At 39.8% G+C, this 17,116-nt stretch overlaps 1 protein-coding gene across 9 annotated transcripts in view; it reads right to left on the reverse strand.

Annotated features, from left to right (window-relative positions):
* SMOC1 (SPARC related modular calcium binding 1) overlaps positions 1-17,116 on the reverse strand; it is a 171,740-nt gene that overhangs the window by 61,158 nt on the left and 93,466 nt on the right. For all 9 annotated transcript variants that reach the window (XM_058839493.1, XM_058839474.1, XM_058839483.1 and 6 more), the window contains 2 exons: positions 8,543-8,642; positions 5,963-6,010 (listed from right to left, as the gene is read on the reverse strand). In XM_058839493.1, coding sequence (XP_058695476.1) covers positions 5,963-6,010; positions 8,543-8,642 — 148 coding nt within the window. The remainder of the gene's footprint in view (positions 1-5,962; positions 6,011-8,542; positions 8,643-17,116) is intronic.

Below are 17,116 nucleotides of genomic sequence, written 5' to 3' on the forward strand. Positions count from 1 at the left end.
TTGCAAACTACAGCCTACCATACCTCAGAAATTTACTTGCTTTCTCCAGTTATATTTAACTGGAAATTAATAAATAATTTGTAGATGATATACAGTATAGAGATAGGAACAGGAATCAGAGAGAACTCTGACTATTTACAAGCTGGCAAAACTACTGATTAACTTAATATTTTTTACAGAACTATTCTTATAATAGGGAAGCAAACTTCATTCCACTGCTAAGTCTGCTTGGAAATACAAATATGAGCTAACCAAAATCTTCTGTGCTACAAATTCCATCTACATAAATTTTGCTCCCAGCCCACTTGAGCTACTGCAAGACAGTTTTTGTTACACTAACCTCTCCCCGTAACTTCAGTTAAATGAAGTTTTTGTCCTTGTTTCATGAAAAGCAGCACATATTCATGTTTCTCCCATCAATTGTTTCTGAATTTCAACAGATTTTAACAGGATAGACTGAGAAACTGTCACCATCGGTGTGTGGTAGAACTGATGAAGCTTTTGCACGTCTGAAGGACTTGCAGCACTCTCACAGCACACACACACATAGCAAATTGGCTGCTTTCAGGAAGCAGACTTATTATTACATGTGCACAGTACAGTGTGACTTGCCACGTAGCTACACTACACACCCAGCTCCATCCACAAGCATCCAATTGCTTGAGCTCATTTTCAGCACATGTCTATATTTTTACCCATAAAAGATGTAACAAATACATGGGTCCTGGTCTACAAATATTACAAGATGAAGTTAAACGGTTCAGAAAATGGTATTTGCATAAAAGTTCTCCTTCATCTGGATTTCCAAATCAGTATATATATTTTTATTTAAATATATTCACTTAAGATAAGGGATAAGATTAATTGTTTGGGTAGCACTGAAGACTTGCTACCTGCTAACGTCCTGCAAAAGATAAACGTAAGATGATGCTCACCAACTAGAACCACCACTTGACTTCATACTGCCTCAGTAAACTCGTATTTACTTTGTCTTATTGATGAAGGCCACACAATATTTCTCTTTCTTTCCTGTATTCTCCACAAAATGCTGAAGACATCAAAGCATTATCTGTGTTTATGAGGCTGGAGACACAGTTGAAGCTCGATTTGTTTCACAGCACAGTTGTGTTTCAGATTTGATGAATACCTAGTTGCATCCAGAAAGATCTGGAAAACGTGAAGACCAAAGTCCCAATCTGATGTTTTAGTCACATTTCAGCTTGATGGTTTTTGTCAAGGTATTATCTGTCTTCTGTCAGACATTCGAGCCCCTGTGGAGGCCATGTGCTCCTCTCCCTGTCAGCTGAGACAGGTGAATTACGGACAGCTGCACCTGACTTCCTACCACCAGTAGACAAAGCTTCCAGGTCCCCAGGTACAAGCAGCTCCATTTATTTTCATCAGCACAAGCCTCCTTCTCTTGGGTTTGCCTGAGGAGAGTGTTCGCCCTTTACCACTCAGCCTAATTACTGACTCACACTAATGGCTCATTACTGATTCAAATTGCTCAGTCTCTTGGCTGCGTAACTGGGCCATTAGCATTTTCTAGAGGTAAGACTCTTGGAAAACAGCACAAAAAAAAGCCACAGAATGGGCCAACTTGCCCACAATTGCAGCCCAGAATTTTCCTGCCAACAAAGCCTGCCTTTAAACTAATTTCTGACAGTTAAACCCACAAAAAGGAACCCAATTCTACATGTTTAATTGGCAGGAATTTCAAGTTGCTCATCTTAGGTTTCTCAAACTGCTTCAGTGTTTTCTTTTAGGCTGCAAAACTCGTTGAGGAAAGCTCTTTGCAGCTCCATACAAGAGTCATGTCTACAAGTAAGATAGTAAGTGTACAACAAGCTCAACCTGGACTTGGCTTTCTGCAGGGCCATCAGAGCTTACATTTCGCCAATAACTGTTCAGGGAATTGCAGATGCTATTGTCAGCTTTTGTAATAGGGAAACATGACAAGTCAAAACATGCCTGGAACTTCTTGCACTGCTAAAGACTTAATAAAAGAAAAAGGGACAGCATACCACTCAAGACTCTTCATGACTGACACAAAGGTATTCCAGCCCAAATTTACCCTCCAGTTGCATCATCTTCAAATCCCAGATTACTGAACCAACTTATCCTTTTCCACTTCATTCAGTTGGTTTAAAAATGGTATCAGTGTCCAGAACAGTAAACTACCACTAATGAACCAGTATCACCACTTCAATGTATTTCCTCTTCACTCTTAATTCACTTCGTTTCTAGTTTTAAGAAGGAAGACCAAGTGACTTTACAGAGATAAGCAGTTACATGGCTGTTTTTTACATCCCTCTGATTCCTAACCAGACTACTTTTAAAATCTTCTTGGTGACTGTAGAAGACACTACTCCTGATTGCAACATGCTGAATCTGAGCTAAAGCCCCAACACTTCCCAGATAAAGAAAATAAAACTTTATTTTGTTTCATGTTTACTTCTTTTGTCTCAAAGTATGGCACAATTTCCCTTTGGCTGGAAAGGAATGTTCTGCATTCTTTAGGCAATGAAGAAATCCAGTAACGTTGGCTCCAATGATGCCTTTCACTGCTTCTTAAAACACTAACAATGTCTAGTGGGAGGGACTGGGGAGATCCAGATCTCTAGAGGACAGCATGCATTTTCTAAGTGTCTCAGGATCTCCAAACTAAGCAGCAATTGGAGCAAGTTAATGCAAGAAGCTCCTTTTGACAAAGGCACGTACAAAGAGCAACACAAATCTGCAGGTTCTGGATATCCTAATCTCACAGAAGGGTAATTACATTCCTTGGCAAAGTTCTTAGAAACTTGTTCTTCATTTTTGGGATAAATTCAGCATAAAAAGGACACTGATAAGTGTCCGAGCTGCAAAGTCACAAAACAAGCATGTCCTGGAGGGCCTGGGTTTCCATTCCACCTCATGCAAACTTGCCTCCATCTCCCCAGGCCCAGGTCTTCTCTGCTTTCCAACAACTGAACGCTTCTCAGCCTCAGAACAAATCAATATGGCCTATTTTAAAGTTTTAAGTTGGGTGCCAATTTAATTTGATTTAAATTACCTTACGGGGCAAATTTTATGACTAATTGGCATTACATCACACAGCAACAGCAGCAATGTAAATATGGATAACCAGAGCATGGAATTTAAAAATCAGAAGTGTCTCTTGCCAGCATGCTTGCTTGTTCTCTGCAGAAAGCTCCACAGAACCACTTCTGGAACTACAAGGCAAGTCACATGAAACTAAAGCTATTTTGTCTTCTTATCAGTAGAGAGAGAGCCTGTGAATGGAATTATGTTACCTCACATCTTCTGGTACTCCAACATACCTACCTGAGCCCCAGAAATCAGAGCTAAACAGGAAGGAAAAGAGGGCAAAAGATCTGGAGAAAAAGTTATTACCAATAACCAGCCTTTTTCTCCTTCCGACATTAATTTGCCTTTTCTAAAGGAGAGCTAAAATGCTAGTAAAGTCTTCATTTATTACCCAGCAACATAAGCCTACCCATCCACACTGTTTCTAAGGCAGAGCAGCCTCCACCCTTCTGCCCTGAAGACTTGAAAGGCATGAAGTTTATTAGCTCATATTTTACATTCCTGTATGAATGAGAAAAAAGAAATCACTTTTGAGAGTCTTAGCTATGCTTTGTCTTTCCCAGAGTACCTATTCTGTGCCAGATATGCTCTTTAAGACCCTCACTCAGGCATGGAGAGAGGGAGGAGTCTGCTGTGCAATGGGAAAATTCCAAAAGCCCCCAAATCAGATGGCAGTTGCACAAAGAGATATCAGAAGTTTCCAGGCTGTGCCTCTACAACAGGAAAGTTATCACTGACCCAGTTTCTTGATGGACCTCTCCTCATCCTGCCCTTTTTGTCACCTTGCAAATGGCAATCTTTGCAACAAGTGTCTGAACACTCAGCTAGAATAGATGGTTATGTGCATGCTGGCTTGCCATCAGTCTTCAGGGAAGCCAGACCTGCAGCAACCACCTTGCTTCAACAAAGCCAGGCTGTTCTTGATTTCAGCTTCCTTCCAACAGGACCTTTTTCAACAGGAATTTTTAATCAAGGTAAATTAAGGCAAGAAAAAACACTGATAAGAAGGACAAATTCATTTTTAGATTAGTCATTTTAACCACTAGATGAAAAAGTAACACTATGTCCATCAAATTTTAAACCAAATTATTACAGCTTCTAAAAGCCCTCTTGATTTTAAAAGACCCATTTAATAGGTACCCATAAGTATTCTTCTAACATTATTTAATAGGGCCAGACTTGCTAAGTGTGGGTTTCTAGCAAATACGAACAGATTCAGAACTACAGGAGACAAAGTTTACATGACTCCTTGAAGTATGTTGGCCCAAAGGGAAACGTTTCCCCTTTGACACCTACTGCACAGGATGTCTCTGCAGCCACATGACCAAGCATACCATCCTTGAAACAGGATGCCACAGGCAGCAACAAGGAGAATCAATTTATATTACAAATTTTAAATTAATTCATACCATTTACAGTTTTCATTTTGCATGTTCCAACCTCTGAGTTAATAAAGGGAGTAAAGGAAAAAAAACAAGTTCAGATGCTTTCCCCTTTTGCTCCTGTTTCTCAAGAAATCCAATGTCAGCTGCTTTCAATTCTAGAACAAGAAACCAAGACTACCCAGGTAAAAAGCCTACAAATAACTCAAAAATAATGCAGATTTCAAGAGCTATTTGATTTGCTTGTACTTCAGGCTAGACTGGCAATGATTGCATTAACAGAATTATAACCATGTGTTCAGGTGCCAATTACACATTAATGCATAATTACAGGTTTAAAGAGACATATCCTTACCTAAAATAAGAAACAGGCTTCAGCATTCAGTCTCAGCTAAGTAGTTTTCCTTGCATATTTCTTCTCCTTGCCTCTTCTTAAGCTATTATATACAAGCAATAGGCTGGAGAGCAGATATGCGCAAAATACATCCCTTCTCTGAACAGATCAAATCCCTATTAAGTGCTTTCAGGACCTAACTGACATTCCCAGCATGGAAGGTGCACCTCAAATTGAAGTATCAGCATCAAAGTCGGTGTTTTCCTTGGTTTTGAAGTGTCAGGAATTACTGGTTTAGAGAGTTAGCACAAAAAAATCCTGCTTCAGTTATCAGAACAGGAACCTCTGCCAGGAAAGGGCCTTCATCCTCACCAGAAGAAGTGAGGATGCATTCAGCACAGTTTTCCTGGAGTACGGAGACAAACTCAAAAGTTGACTCTCAACTACAGCTAGAGGGGAAAAAGGCTGAAAATTACGGTGTGGAAAAGGCCTAAAGATGTATTTGACTGCTCCTCAGTGTATACCTCAGTGGCCAACCCTCCCCAAACCATTTCAGTGAATGCAAACCAGAGGACACAGGGAAAAGCAATGAATACTCAGGAGAAGAGCAATGACCCATCTAATGCCTTGCTCAGGAAAGGCAAGGACCAAAGACAGGAGTGTAAAGAAGAATCAATGCCTGTGAGGTTTCCAAGCACTGCCAAGGTTTAATCCAGCACTGCTCCAGCTGGCCAGAGGGTTTTATGCACTGTTAAAAAACCCCACCTTTCAATGCATACAAAGCCACAACCATGACATTGGCACTCCTGTTTCCTGGAGAACAAATCATACTGACAACCTTCCTAATCTCTAGGGATTTTACTGAGAAATGCTCAGTATGTTACTTCAAGGTGAACAAGCAGAGGTTATTCTGAACCAGCCACTCCTTTGGGAAGTTCAGCTATCTTGTACTTCAACTCAGAGCAGAGCACACCCTTTTCTACTCCACAGGGAGCAGAACAGTCATCTTACTACTCCCTACTGAAGGGAGCTCTAGTGGCACATTCACCCCTGCAGCCTGGAGCTGGTTAGAACCCAGGTTCTGAGCTATCTTAAGGGACTTGGCTGGGCAGCTGCTGTTACAAAACAAGCTGGTGAAGCACAGGACTCCACTCACCTTTCCTTCCTGAATTACCCTGGCTTGATGGTTTATCAGTTACAGAACCTAAAGGAGAGGAAAAAAAAAAGAAGAAAAAAACCATCAATTTAGATGCTGCACGATCACACAGAGCATATGATGCCACATTAATACAGTCAATATCCCAACCCATAAAGCACCTATTTTACTTGTCAACAGCTCCATTTAAGACTCAGAGAGCCTGTGGCTTCAACCAATGTGAAAAGTATAAGGAAGTTTTATGCATTAAGACATGAAATTGGGATAAGGGTAAACAAGAAATCTTTAGTAGCTGGATCTAGTGATTTGAAAGACCTCAACAGAGCATCATGCTAGTATGAAACCTGGAATAAATCCAAAGGCAAAAAGGAAAGATCATTAAGAGTCACTTCTTTCATTTGCAAATGTCAGGAAGAACAAATCAAAAGCAGATGGGGAGAGTGTGCAGGGAATGCAAGCGCAGTATTCTAGAGGAAGGGGATTAAGTGGGACAGTTTGCGGGAAATGGATTTCAACCAACCCCTGAACATCCCCAGCTGTTTGAAATGGGACACTGAATAAGATCCAGCATATACTGGAACAGAACACATCTTGGGTTGTTTACTATAACTTAGAGCTTCACATAGCATGTATGATTCTACAACTGCTTCTGCACTCTGCTTTAGGGCTTCATCACAGTTTTCTACTAAAACTTGAACAGGTAATAAAAGCTTTTCAAATAAATCCATTACCAAAGTGTATAAAAATCTATGACAAGCTTTTGTTGTTGTTGCTTTGTTGGGGTTTTTTTAATAGCTTCATTCACAGGGAACTGATTCTTCCATGCACCATTACTAAGCAGTTCCAGTGATTACAGAACATTCAGGAAACATGGATCAAAAGTCAGCTTCAAAGAAGGTAGCTCTGACAGGCCCAACAATCTGATCAAGACAAACTCTGAAGGTAAACTATTGCCTGGACACTTTCACTTGCAGATCAGTGCATCACAGATCTACTGCTGAATTACAAGTAGTAAGCACAAACTCAATATTAGTCATCATATGGCTAACATCTGTGTCCTCCAGTACAGCATGACTTGACTTTTCTGCAACATGATTTTATAAACAGCACAAGACTACCTGAATAGATCAGTAAGAGTCTAAAACATACCCTACTCAACAACAGACTCAGTAAGAGTCTAAAACATACCAAATGATATAATGGAAAGGGTGTCAAAGTCATATTCTAAAGGTTTAAGCCCAATTACTGTAAGATTGCACCTTATACTAAAATAGGATATTAATATCCTTTTATTTCCACATGGCTGTGAAAAACTAAGCATCTCCTCAAGGTACATTGGCTCACTGGTTCTCAGACAGCTCTCCCACTCAACTCAAACCCTTATGCAAGTCACTTATGTTTGTTTATCGCCACAGAACACCCTACAGCCAAGAGGACACCAGATAATGTGAGAAAAATTCAAAATCCCAACAGTTTGACTGCCGTCATGCTCCCACCTACAGGGAAAACACTGCAAGGTGTGAGAGGAGAACTATACTAAAAATCCCCTGAGGTGCAGATTGTAGAGCATGAAGCCTGAGCAGCATAACCAACATCAGCAGCAGTGCTTATGTGGCATCACTGAACATGTTAGAAACACATGCCTATGCTTACTGCCTTTTCCTCCTCTAATTTTTTTTGAGGGGGAGGGAGGAAAGTGAGAAGGGCAGTACAATTCTAGTGTTGTCCTTCAATTCTACCCAAAGTACAGAAGAGCGTCTCAACCCTTCCTGTGATTACTGTGGTGTTGTCACAGCACCACTGTTCACCACAGCTCACAAAGCTAGACCATGATTCATCAGGGCCATATGAAAATCTAGAGCCCCATCTCATTCCCCTTGAGCCATGGACTACCATATTGAATGGTGTGGAGAAGAAAGGAAAACAACATTACTCCATTTTAAAGAAACTTGTGGATGTGGTCTCAATAAACTGCTGGGTGAAAAAGTCATGTCAGGCTGAGTGACCAGAAACACATCACTTAATGAACATGAGTAACAGCCTGGGTCTGGACATCCCTCCTGTGAGCTGTGGTGCAAGCCCAGTGCTGCCCACCCCAAGACACAAACACAGGGAACCTAAACTAAGCAACGTGGTCAAAAGACCCAAATTCATTATAACAGCAGAACCCCAGAAACTGACAGTTTTGCAGAGAACCACCTTCATGAACTAACTGAAATCACTCTATACAAAAAATTACTCCACGTCCTGCAAAATACAGCCCAAGAATCATTTCTTTAGAATATGGCTCATAGAAAAAAAGTTATCCCATCTGTTCAGCAAATCTTTGGTGTAGGTGTACACAGCAACACTGACTCTTGCCTTGGCTGCCACAGGTTGTCACCTTGGTGGTTTTCCTTTCACTTGCAGTAGTGTCTGTATCCTAATTGCAGGGTGGACGTGCCAAAGTCCAAAGGCAGTATTAAGTGGGGTAAACTGGCCAAGTCACCTGAAAAGATTAGGCTCTCTCAAAAGGATGCAAATCACCCCAACCCTCTTTGGTCATGAAGTTAGTATTTGCTGAAGCCACTCCCACAGTACCTGAACATACAGGAGTTTTGTTCTGTACAGAAGAGCCGCTAATAGGCTTGCCATCAGGTGTCACACACCAGCAGTATCCAGTGTAGGTATGGCACTGCACCTGTTTAATAAAACAAAGAGCAGGCATTTCATTTCTCACTCTATCACCAACCACTTTATTATAATTCAGCATCTTACTGGAAGTCCCAACCCAGAGGTATCAAACACATGCTTCAGAGCGACGAGGTATTACAGAAGACTACCTTTGATACCGTTTTCTTTTCTTCCCTCACCTCCCCCCCATCCCAGGAAAGGTGATTTCTCCTACTCCAACCCCTGTAGCTGAAATTCAGGAGGCAAAAGAAGTTACAAGTAATCATCTGAGAACACTTTAGTTGGGGAATGCAGAAGTTGTCTCAGCTCATTCCACCCTCTACTACATCCCACTTAGTGTTTGCTATTAAAAACTTGTCCTGCTGCATCCTAGCTGGGTTATAGAAAGGCCACCCTGTCCCAAATTCCACAGCCTTTGCTTGAGAGCAGCATCTGTAGACATTTCAAAAGCATTCTGCTCAGTACCATGGCTGGAAAAATGCAATACTGACTTGGTTAACAAACCTTCTCCAGATAGATTTAAGCCCTATTCTGTTCTGTAAGCTCTATGTCAAACTACACAGCAGGAGCAAGATCCAACATGCTTACTCCTCACATATTGACATGGACTTAAGAACATTTTATGAAGGTTCTAGTGAGTCAAAATATACACAGTATAAAATTCATCTTGATTGATTTTAAATCTCTACTTCTGAACTGAACATCTAAAGCTGCCCAGTTCCTTTCTTCACCACAGAAAGACACCAGAAGTGCTAATTCAGGTACAGAACTTCTCAAGTAAGAATATATAAGTCCTGATCTAGCAGACTGATCCTAGTAACATCTATGGAGATACTAATTCAGCCACACTAAAATTTCATTCAGCCTAACAAATCTAATGACAGCCTTTGCCTCAGCTTTCAGAGTAGCCAGTAATGGGAGGAAATTCAGGATGCCTTTGACATCTTTGAGATAAAAGTAAACTATCATTGTACAGGCATCTTATGTAAATACAAACAGGTCCCAAAATGCTTTCTAACAAGTATACTTTCAACTGTATTTAAACGTGCACATCAGCACCTTGAAATGGTATAGAAGTGCATCCTGTTACTATAAACTAGAGATGGTTCCTTCGATACATTTCTGAAAAAAAAACATGAAATTAGACCACTTCAGAAACTGCCTTATTGTTTTACTTGTAAAATGAATTGTGTCCATTCTCTCTTTTTCCAAACAAATTCATTGAAACAAATTTCCAGTTCCAGTCTTCTTCACACAGAAGAGTGATAGGGTGTTTGTGCTGGTCCCCTCATTAGGGATCCTTCAGAGCAAAACCAGTCATTCCCCCTCACTGACAGCTGGCTTCAATGCCCTAAGGTAGCAAAGTTTGTTCAGAGACTTAATGACAGTTTCTTTAAAAGGCTTTGAATATCACATAAAACATGATCTAAGAGCAATTATAACACGGTACGTCGTGTTTATCTTGGGTTTTACTTGTTTATCTTGGGTTTTACTAAAGTGCAAATCAATCATTTTGCCTCAAGCATTTGCTTTTACTAGCCAAAATCAACAGTAATCTCATGTACCCATGTTATTGCAGTCACTGTCACTGGTATTTGCAGTTTCATTTTTCTTCTCTCAATACATCACAATATTGATTGCAAATTACTCAAAAGTACTATGACTATAATAAGCAATAATCAAGTTAGGAAGTATTTGTTATTGCTCTATGTAATCAATTGAACACTCAAAACAAATGTGATGGAAATGCTCAGGTTTGTGTTTATCTTTGCTGATCACACACACACAAGACTGCATTCCCAACAGCACAAGAAGCCATCTTTACATCTGATTATTAATTGTAAAAATCCTACCAAGGCATAGAGCTAAATGCCAGGATAGGGTCTCAAATTTATAGGACAAGACCATTCCATGTTACATTATATAAAGAAATCCAGTGTACCCAGCATTTAAAAAACTCAAGTATTAGTCACTTGACAGTCCCTTAGCCAAGTCTTCAGAAAATAAAGTACATGGCAGAGGAGTCCAAAAAAAATATATTGATACAAATTCAAGATAGATGTAGTAACTAAGACTATGTTATATAACTCACCTCAGTGGAGAACTACAAATTACATACACTCATTTATGCAAGCCAAGCACATTACATCCATAAAAAAGTGAAGTAATTTTGTAAATAACTAGGCTAAGAAATGCTAGTCTTCCTTGGACTAGTATCCCATGACCTTTTCTTCCTCCATGCTGCGATTAAAAAAAGGAAGAAATTGCCATTAAAAAAAAAAAGGAAAAAAAAAAAATCAGAGACTGACAGCACTCAGCACTTTCACAACCACAAGTTTTACTGCAGTACCAAAGGACCTCCCTTCTACAGGTAACAACTGCAATTAAATCTCAGCCATTATCCTAATGAGAGCCACCCATGAAGAATGGGCAGTTCAGAAATCTCAAGAATCAGTGCAGTTGTTTTTCCTGAATGCCTTCACATTGAGACATGCTACCTTTCACCATGATCCCTGAGCAGGTCTCAGTACAATTTCAAGTCATAACAGTGGCCTACAGTCTAGAATTTGCAGCTTAAAGGCTGGGAGGGAAGGTATCCTCTCCATCACTTACATAGGACTGGTATGACATTGATAAAAGTGTCAAGGCAATAGCTGATCTAGTACCTTTTCTAAGCACTGTGTGTAAACAAATATAAAATGTCAACTGTTTCAGAGCACCTACTATAAAGAATATCCAAAAAGTGGGGGTTTACTTAAAATTTTTTCATTCATCTTATGTTTGAACTTTTATTTCTAAATAAAATTTCAGTCATCAACCCAAAATTCAACCTCATTCTCATCCTACTCCCAAAGTAGAGAGATCTTTAAACACTTATCAGAAGAGTAAGTAAGCAAGCATGACAGATGTTTACTGCACAGATCCAATCTGCAGTTATTGAGTTTTGACTCTATCAAAATGCATGTTAGAAAAAGTGTGTTTGACTTTTCTGGCTCTCAGTCTTCTAAAGCTAAACACTAATACAGTCTTATATACTAAAATACAACCTTATATATTTAATAAACTTGATTGTTAACCAAGCTGCAGCTACAGAACATTTGTTACTGCTGGAAAGGCACATGACAGAATTTGGCATCTCAGATTAACATACACCTGTCCAACAGCCTGAACATTCTAAGTTACATAATAGGAAATCAGACAAATAAAACCTGAAAATCATTTGAGATCTTCAACAGACTCCTCATTAACATCTACATTAAAAAATAAAATAAAAAAATATCCATCTGCATTTTAAAGCACTACAAGCAGCCAAATCCCTGATCATGCAGAAGTACACTGCTCCTTCTCATGGAGAGATAGAACATATTACCTGTGTCTCAACTGAAGGACAAAAAACCCAAGAAAAATTGTTCCATATCACCAAGCAATTTTCCAAAACGTCCAAAATTTTCCAAAATTCAAATCCTGGTTACATCCAGGTGCTCCCTGTAAATACTGTAAAAACAGCTAAATAAATAGCTCCAAGCCAGCAGGTCATCTAGTCTGACCCAGTGAGAAGCTGCCAGTGTGACATAGAAATTCTTTAATCAAGCCTTTCCTTTGTCCAAGCCATTCAGGCTTGGCTAGAAAGTCCTCTGAACCCAAGTTTAGTGGTACACAACCAGCACATTGATGGCTATCTTAATTCTACATGGTGATGCCTCTGTTCTGGTTCACATGGCTTGCTGTAATGCTTAGAGCCTGCATCCTGTCATACTTTTTGCTACACTGAGTAAGTTGATTATTGTCAAAAGCATGTATTACCTTTATAGACAATTTTAGGGGAGCTATGAATCAGTCTGCATCTTGTGTTTAAGCCTCTTTGGGACTGCAGCCCCTTAGTTTTTGCCACTTTTTCTGTTCTGCAGGTATTTAATTCTTCACAAATGATTCCCACCAGGGCTTTATGCAGCACCCACATCCCTCAAGTCTATTCACCACTCAAGAAATGCTTGCTCCGAAGGAATTTTGCTATTCATATAACCAGGGAAAGAAATTATCTGAAGCAAAAGAATCTTATTCAAGACCAAGGGCATTCCCATCACACATGCTGACACATATATAATTTTTAGTTCAGGAAAAGGGTCCCCAAGAGAGGCTTTCTGCTTCTGACAGAATGTTCCACTTTGAAGCTAAGAATGACCTTACATTGTCACTTTCCTTAAGTATGTCCACTCCCACTTTAAGAACTTGCTCCTTTGATATCTCAACTGGTACTTCTTTGAAGAAGCACCATAAATAACCAAAGTTCTTACCTCCTTACCCACTCATGGTTTATCTTTAGCACAATATACAAACGAGAAACACAATGAAAGCCACAGGAAAAAATCTTTTAAGTAGCAAACCTGCAAAGCAGTACTCACAGAAAGCTACAGCTACCATCTTTTTTATAGAACAGATGTCTTCTAATAAAAAAAAAGGCAGAACTACCTACCATTTAAAAATCGGATGCTTTATGAAGAGTTTATTCAATCTAGCAAGATATACTGTGTTCTTTTGAAAGGAGAGGTGAATTCATTGAGAGCTTAGTATTGCTGGAATCTGAGCACTGAATAATGGAACAACAGGCAGCATCCAGGGAATGAAGGACATGTTTACACAGTACCTTTGCTGCATTAAGAAGAAAGTTTGTAATTCTGCACAGCATCATGCAACACTAGCCAATACAAAGAAGCAGACTTAGAAGTGAAGAACTGAAGGCTGAAAGGGTTCTCTACACCTTAAGAAAGAGCTGTTTGTGGAACTTGGGAGAAAACAGAACTTGATATGTGCACTAGCATAGTGTGGAGTGAAACTACTGGTATGGACCATAATATACATCACTCTTTTCAAGCAGACTTGTATGATGAGATGTGGGAATGATCTGGAAGCTATCTGATAACACAGAACTGCTCTGATAGTCAATCCCTCACTCATCCTGTCATAAGACCACAAGTTTGACTGATGCACTCACTTTAAGAAAGAACTCAGTGCTGTGTCATAACTGCACCAGGAACCAGATCTTAAGAAGCCTAAACTCAAAGAAATTCTCGAAGGAGATTTGCCCTCAGACACTTGTATGCAGACTTGTGAGGAAAAGAAACCACAACTAGACAGTGGAAGGTGGCAGCAAATAGCAAGACATACCACAGAGTTCCACAAAACTACACCCCCAAGGCAGGATTAACATTATTCATGTTCATATTAATCTGTCTGAAACAGATCCCTTTTAAAATCTCAGCAACCTTTTCTGAAAAACTGCTTGGGGGAAAACTAGGAAGAATGCAAGTCTCCCTCAGCCCATGGCAACAAGCCCAATGGCACCAGTCAGCAAAAGAAAGTGTGCAGATTACCCACTAGTGCCTGTTGTTTATGAAGAACAGATCACAGCAGGTTAAGTGCAGCATGGAAAAGTAATGGCATTTATGGAAAATACAGCATAACAGCAAAAAGGCTAAAGCCTTGGGAACAGAAACTGGTTTTAGTCATGTTCAATTCTGCACAACAGTACATGACCTCAGTTTTCTACAATTGATCAAATTACTTGTATCTAACAAACATTCTTATGTTGTGAATTAACTCAAATTTTATCTGCCTGCTGATATTACTGTGGGCTAAGTGTAGAGAGATTTTGTTAGAAGAAGTAATATTCCCCACACAGACTGAAATATAAAGACATAGCAATTCCAGAGGAATTAATCAGGTCTGCTTCCCCATTAACAGTCATCCTATCATGCCTGCAGTGACACCATTTCATGTTGCAAATCCATGTCTCATTTTTAGATGCATAAGTAGCACTAAAAGGGGATTTGATAAGATCTTTGCAATTCACATACTCAGCAATAAGGGAAGCAGGAAACAATGCGTAGCAACAGTTATGACAACCACTGAAGTGACAAGCACCAACTCCTCTTGATGCAGTACACAAACCCCATTATACCTAGTCATGCATAAAAAACTGGAAAACTGAACAGCTGAGCAACAGAATCAGTGGCAACACTGCCTTCAGTCTAAATTTCACAGGCAGTGAAAACCAGACAGATCATACAAGTGTTTTAAGACATACATGATGTCTCTCTACAGAAGGGTTTAAATGCAAGCCAAATGAAGGCCTTTGCCTCTAGGCCCTTTTCCCTTTCAGCCTTGTTGCCACATCTAAGTGTGACAGATCCAGCTCTGCAGGGAAGCAGGAGGAGGTAAGGTGAGTTTGGTCTTCCTCCTGCAGTCGCCATCCATGTGGCGCATGCTCCCGGTCACAGAGAGGCAGAGGAGCCGGGTTCTCATCATCACCCCACAGCCCCACCCAATCTGCCCTGGATCCACCCCGAATTCAGTACTGAACTGGGTACAACTCCAGGAGCTGGGAAGGGCAAACTTGAGCTGCTTGTCAGAGCCCCACTTTCAGTGCTTACCTAGAGTGACTGCAATTTAGCTTATAATCAAGATAATTATGATGAACTACAAAAGCAACAGTTCAAGCTAGTTAAGGCCAAGCAGGTTCTCTGAACACAGTTACTACTACCAAATTCTCCCACATCTGTACTGCTCTCGGTTTTCAGTCCTACAAAAATGTCAAGAATTTCCAACAATAAATTAAATAAAAATCAGACTCTTTTGAAGTGTGATGGCAAGGACAACAACATGGGCTTGAACACCTACTGTGTTCAGTAGGCTCAGCAAGATGACCTGACAGAAAGTCATCTACTTCTTGAATGAGCACTGTAACAATTTAAACATTTGATATTCTAAATATATGCATGCATCTTTGTTTCCTCTCTGATCCGAATTTTTCTTCAACATAAAACTCACTTTTCAATAACAGTTACACAGAAAGGGTGAAGTTGTTGAAAAAGTCTCCCTAGCCAACTCTACATACAGAGTATATACCCTGAAACACATGCATCTGCTTAGTCTCTTGTTGGGATGGGGATTCTATGTTGAAGAACAGAGTGGGTATTATTTCTAGAAACTTCATTGAGAGATGATGTTCTGTTGTAGACCTCCCAGCTGAGATTTTGGAGTCTAGATGGAGCAACACTGTGGGTATTGGACCAGAACAAACTAACAACAGTCCAGAGCTGAAGCTTCAGCAGGGCCTCAGGAACTTCACAAGAACACAGCCTCCCTGTAGAGCAGAACCCAGGAGCATCAATACTCTGCACAAGAGATGCAGTATCAAAAATACCTCCACCAGATGAGATTGATTCACGAGTTGTTGGAAGCAAAACGGCTTAGACTGTGCACCAAAACTCTAGTTTTTATACATCTTTTTTAAAATAAAAATTTAATTCATTTTGATCAGAAGCTAAAGGAAATATTTGTCCCAAATGCAGGTTGAAACTAGTTAGCTTTCTTGGACATTATTTTTCACTTAAATCTTATGCAGGGACAATTACCTTAAATGCCACAATCTAACTGATGAAGCTGGTCCATGAGGTATGTGGAACACAGGGTATTTTTATAAACCAAGGAATTATGTGACTTTCAGTTAATTCCAGATATGGAGATCAGAGGCTTCTTTCATCATGCCAGGCAAAACAAAAGCACTTTAGTGTTCACAGATAGAACTGAATGGAGGAAGAATGTGAAATACCACTTGGCTGCCAACTGACACCACACAATTTTTGTAAGCAGTTTCATGCTGCCCCTCAACTGGCAACCAACACTGGCTAAGGAATGTGCCAAGGAAAAGTCCAGCAACTTCTCCACAATCCAGACACTGGTACCAACCTTCAAAATAAACTTGTCTGAAACAAAGCTTTATCAACTATACTATCAGTCCTGCTTATAAGAATAAAAATTTCACCTACTTTCCTCTCTAAGAGGTTGATAGACAGGTGATAGACATTCCAAAGTTTTCTTTCATTATCTCTTTTTTCTTGAAGTATGCAATTTAACATGGAACACTTTGTTCCATGTTGGCCCACTGTACTAGCTTTTATAAGCATTAGCCTTCAGTGCCAACACAATCTGAGAAGCTCTACACAAAATCAAATTTCAACAATTGAAAGTGCAGTTAAACTGCAAGAAACTGCAGTCATCTTCTCTTATCCCATGATGGTCCACACAGTGCAGAAATATAATGCTGCTCTAAAAAAGCATGCAGAGTTTGCAGGATGAATACAACTTTTTTCACTTCATCATCAAAACCAAAAGCAAAATAAAAACACTCCCACATACCAGATAATGGGAGGGTAAGGCTGAGGAGGGGAATAAAATTTTTGGTGGGTTATCACAAAAAAAATCTTTCCTCTCCTATTCCCCCAGGCATCACAAAATGTTTGAACCAAATCCAAATTTCTCTGCCTTTCTCATCTTTTTTAAGCCAATATTGATTCTGTTTTGGAATTTCTTTTACCTTCAGAAGACCTTGCAAACAACCAATGTATCCTAAAATTTCTCTGAGAAAGAAGGTATCTAGAGCAATATTAGATGTAGGGAAGGTTAGGCAAAAAACATTCT

Source organism: Poecile atricapillus, chromosome 1 (assembly GCF_030490865.1).
Source record: "Poecile atricapillus isolate bPoeAtr1 chromosome 1, bPoeAtr1.hap1, whole genome shotgun sequence".
In the NCBI taxonomy this organism is placed as follows: Eukaryota; Metazoa; Chordata; class Aves; order Passeriformes; family Paridae; genus Poecile; species Poecile atricapillus.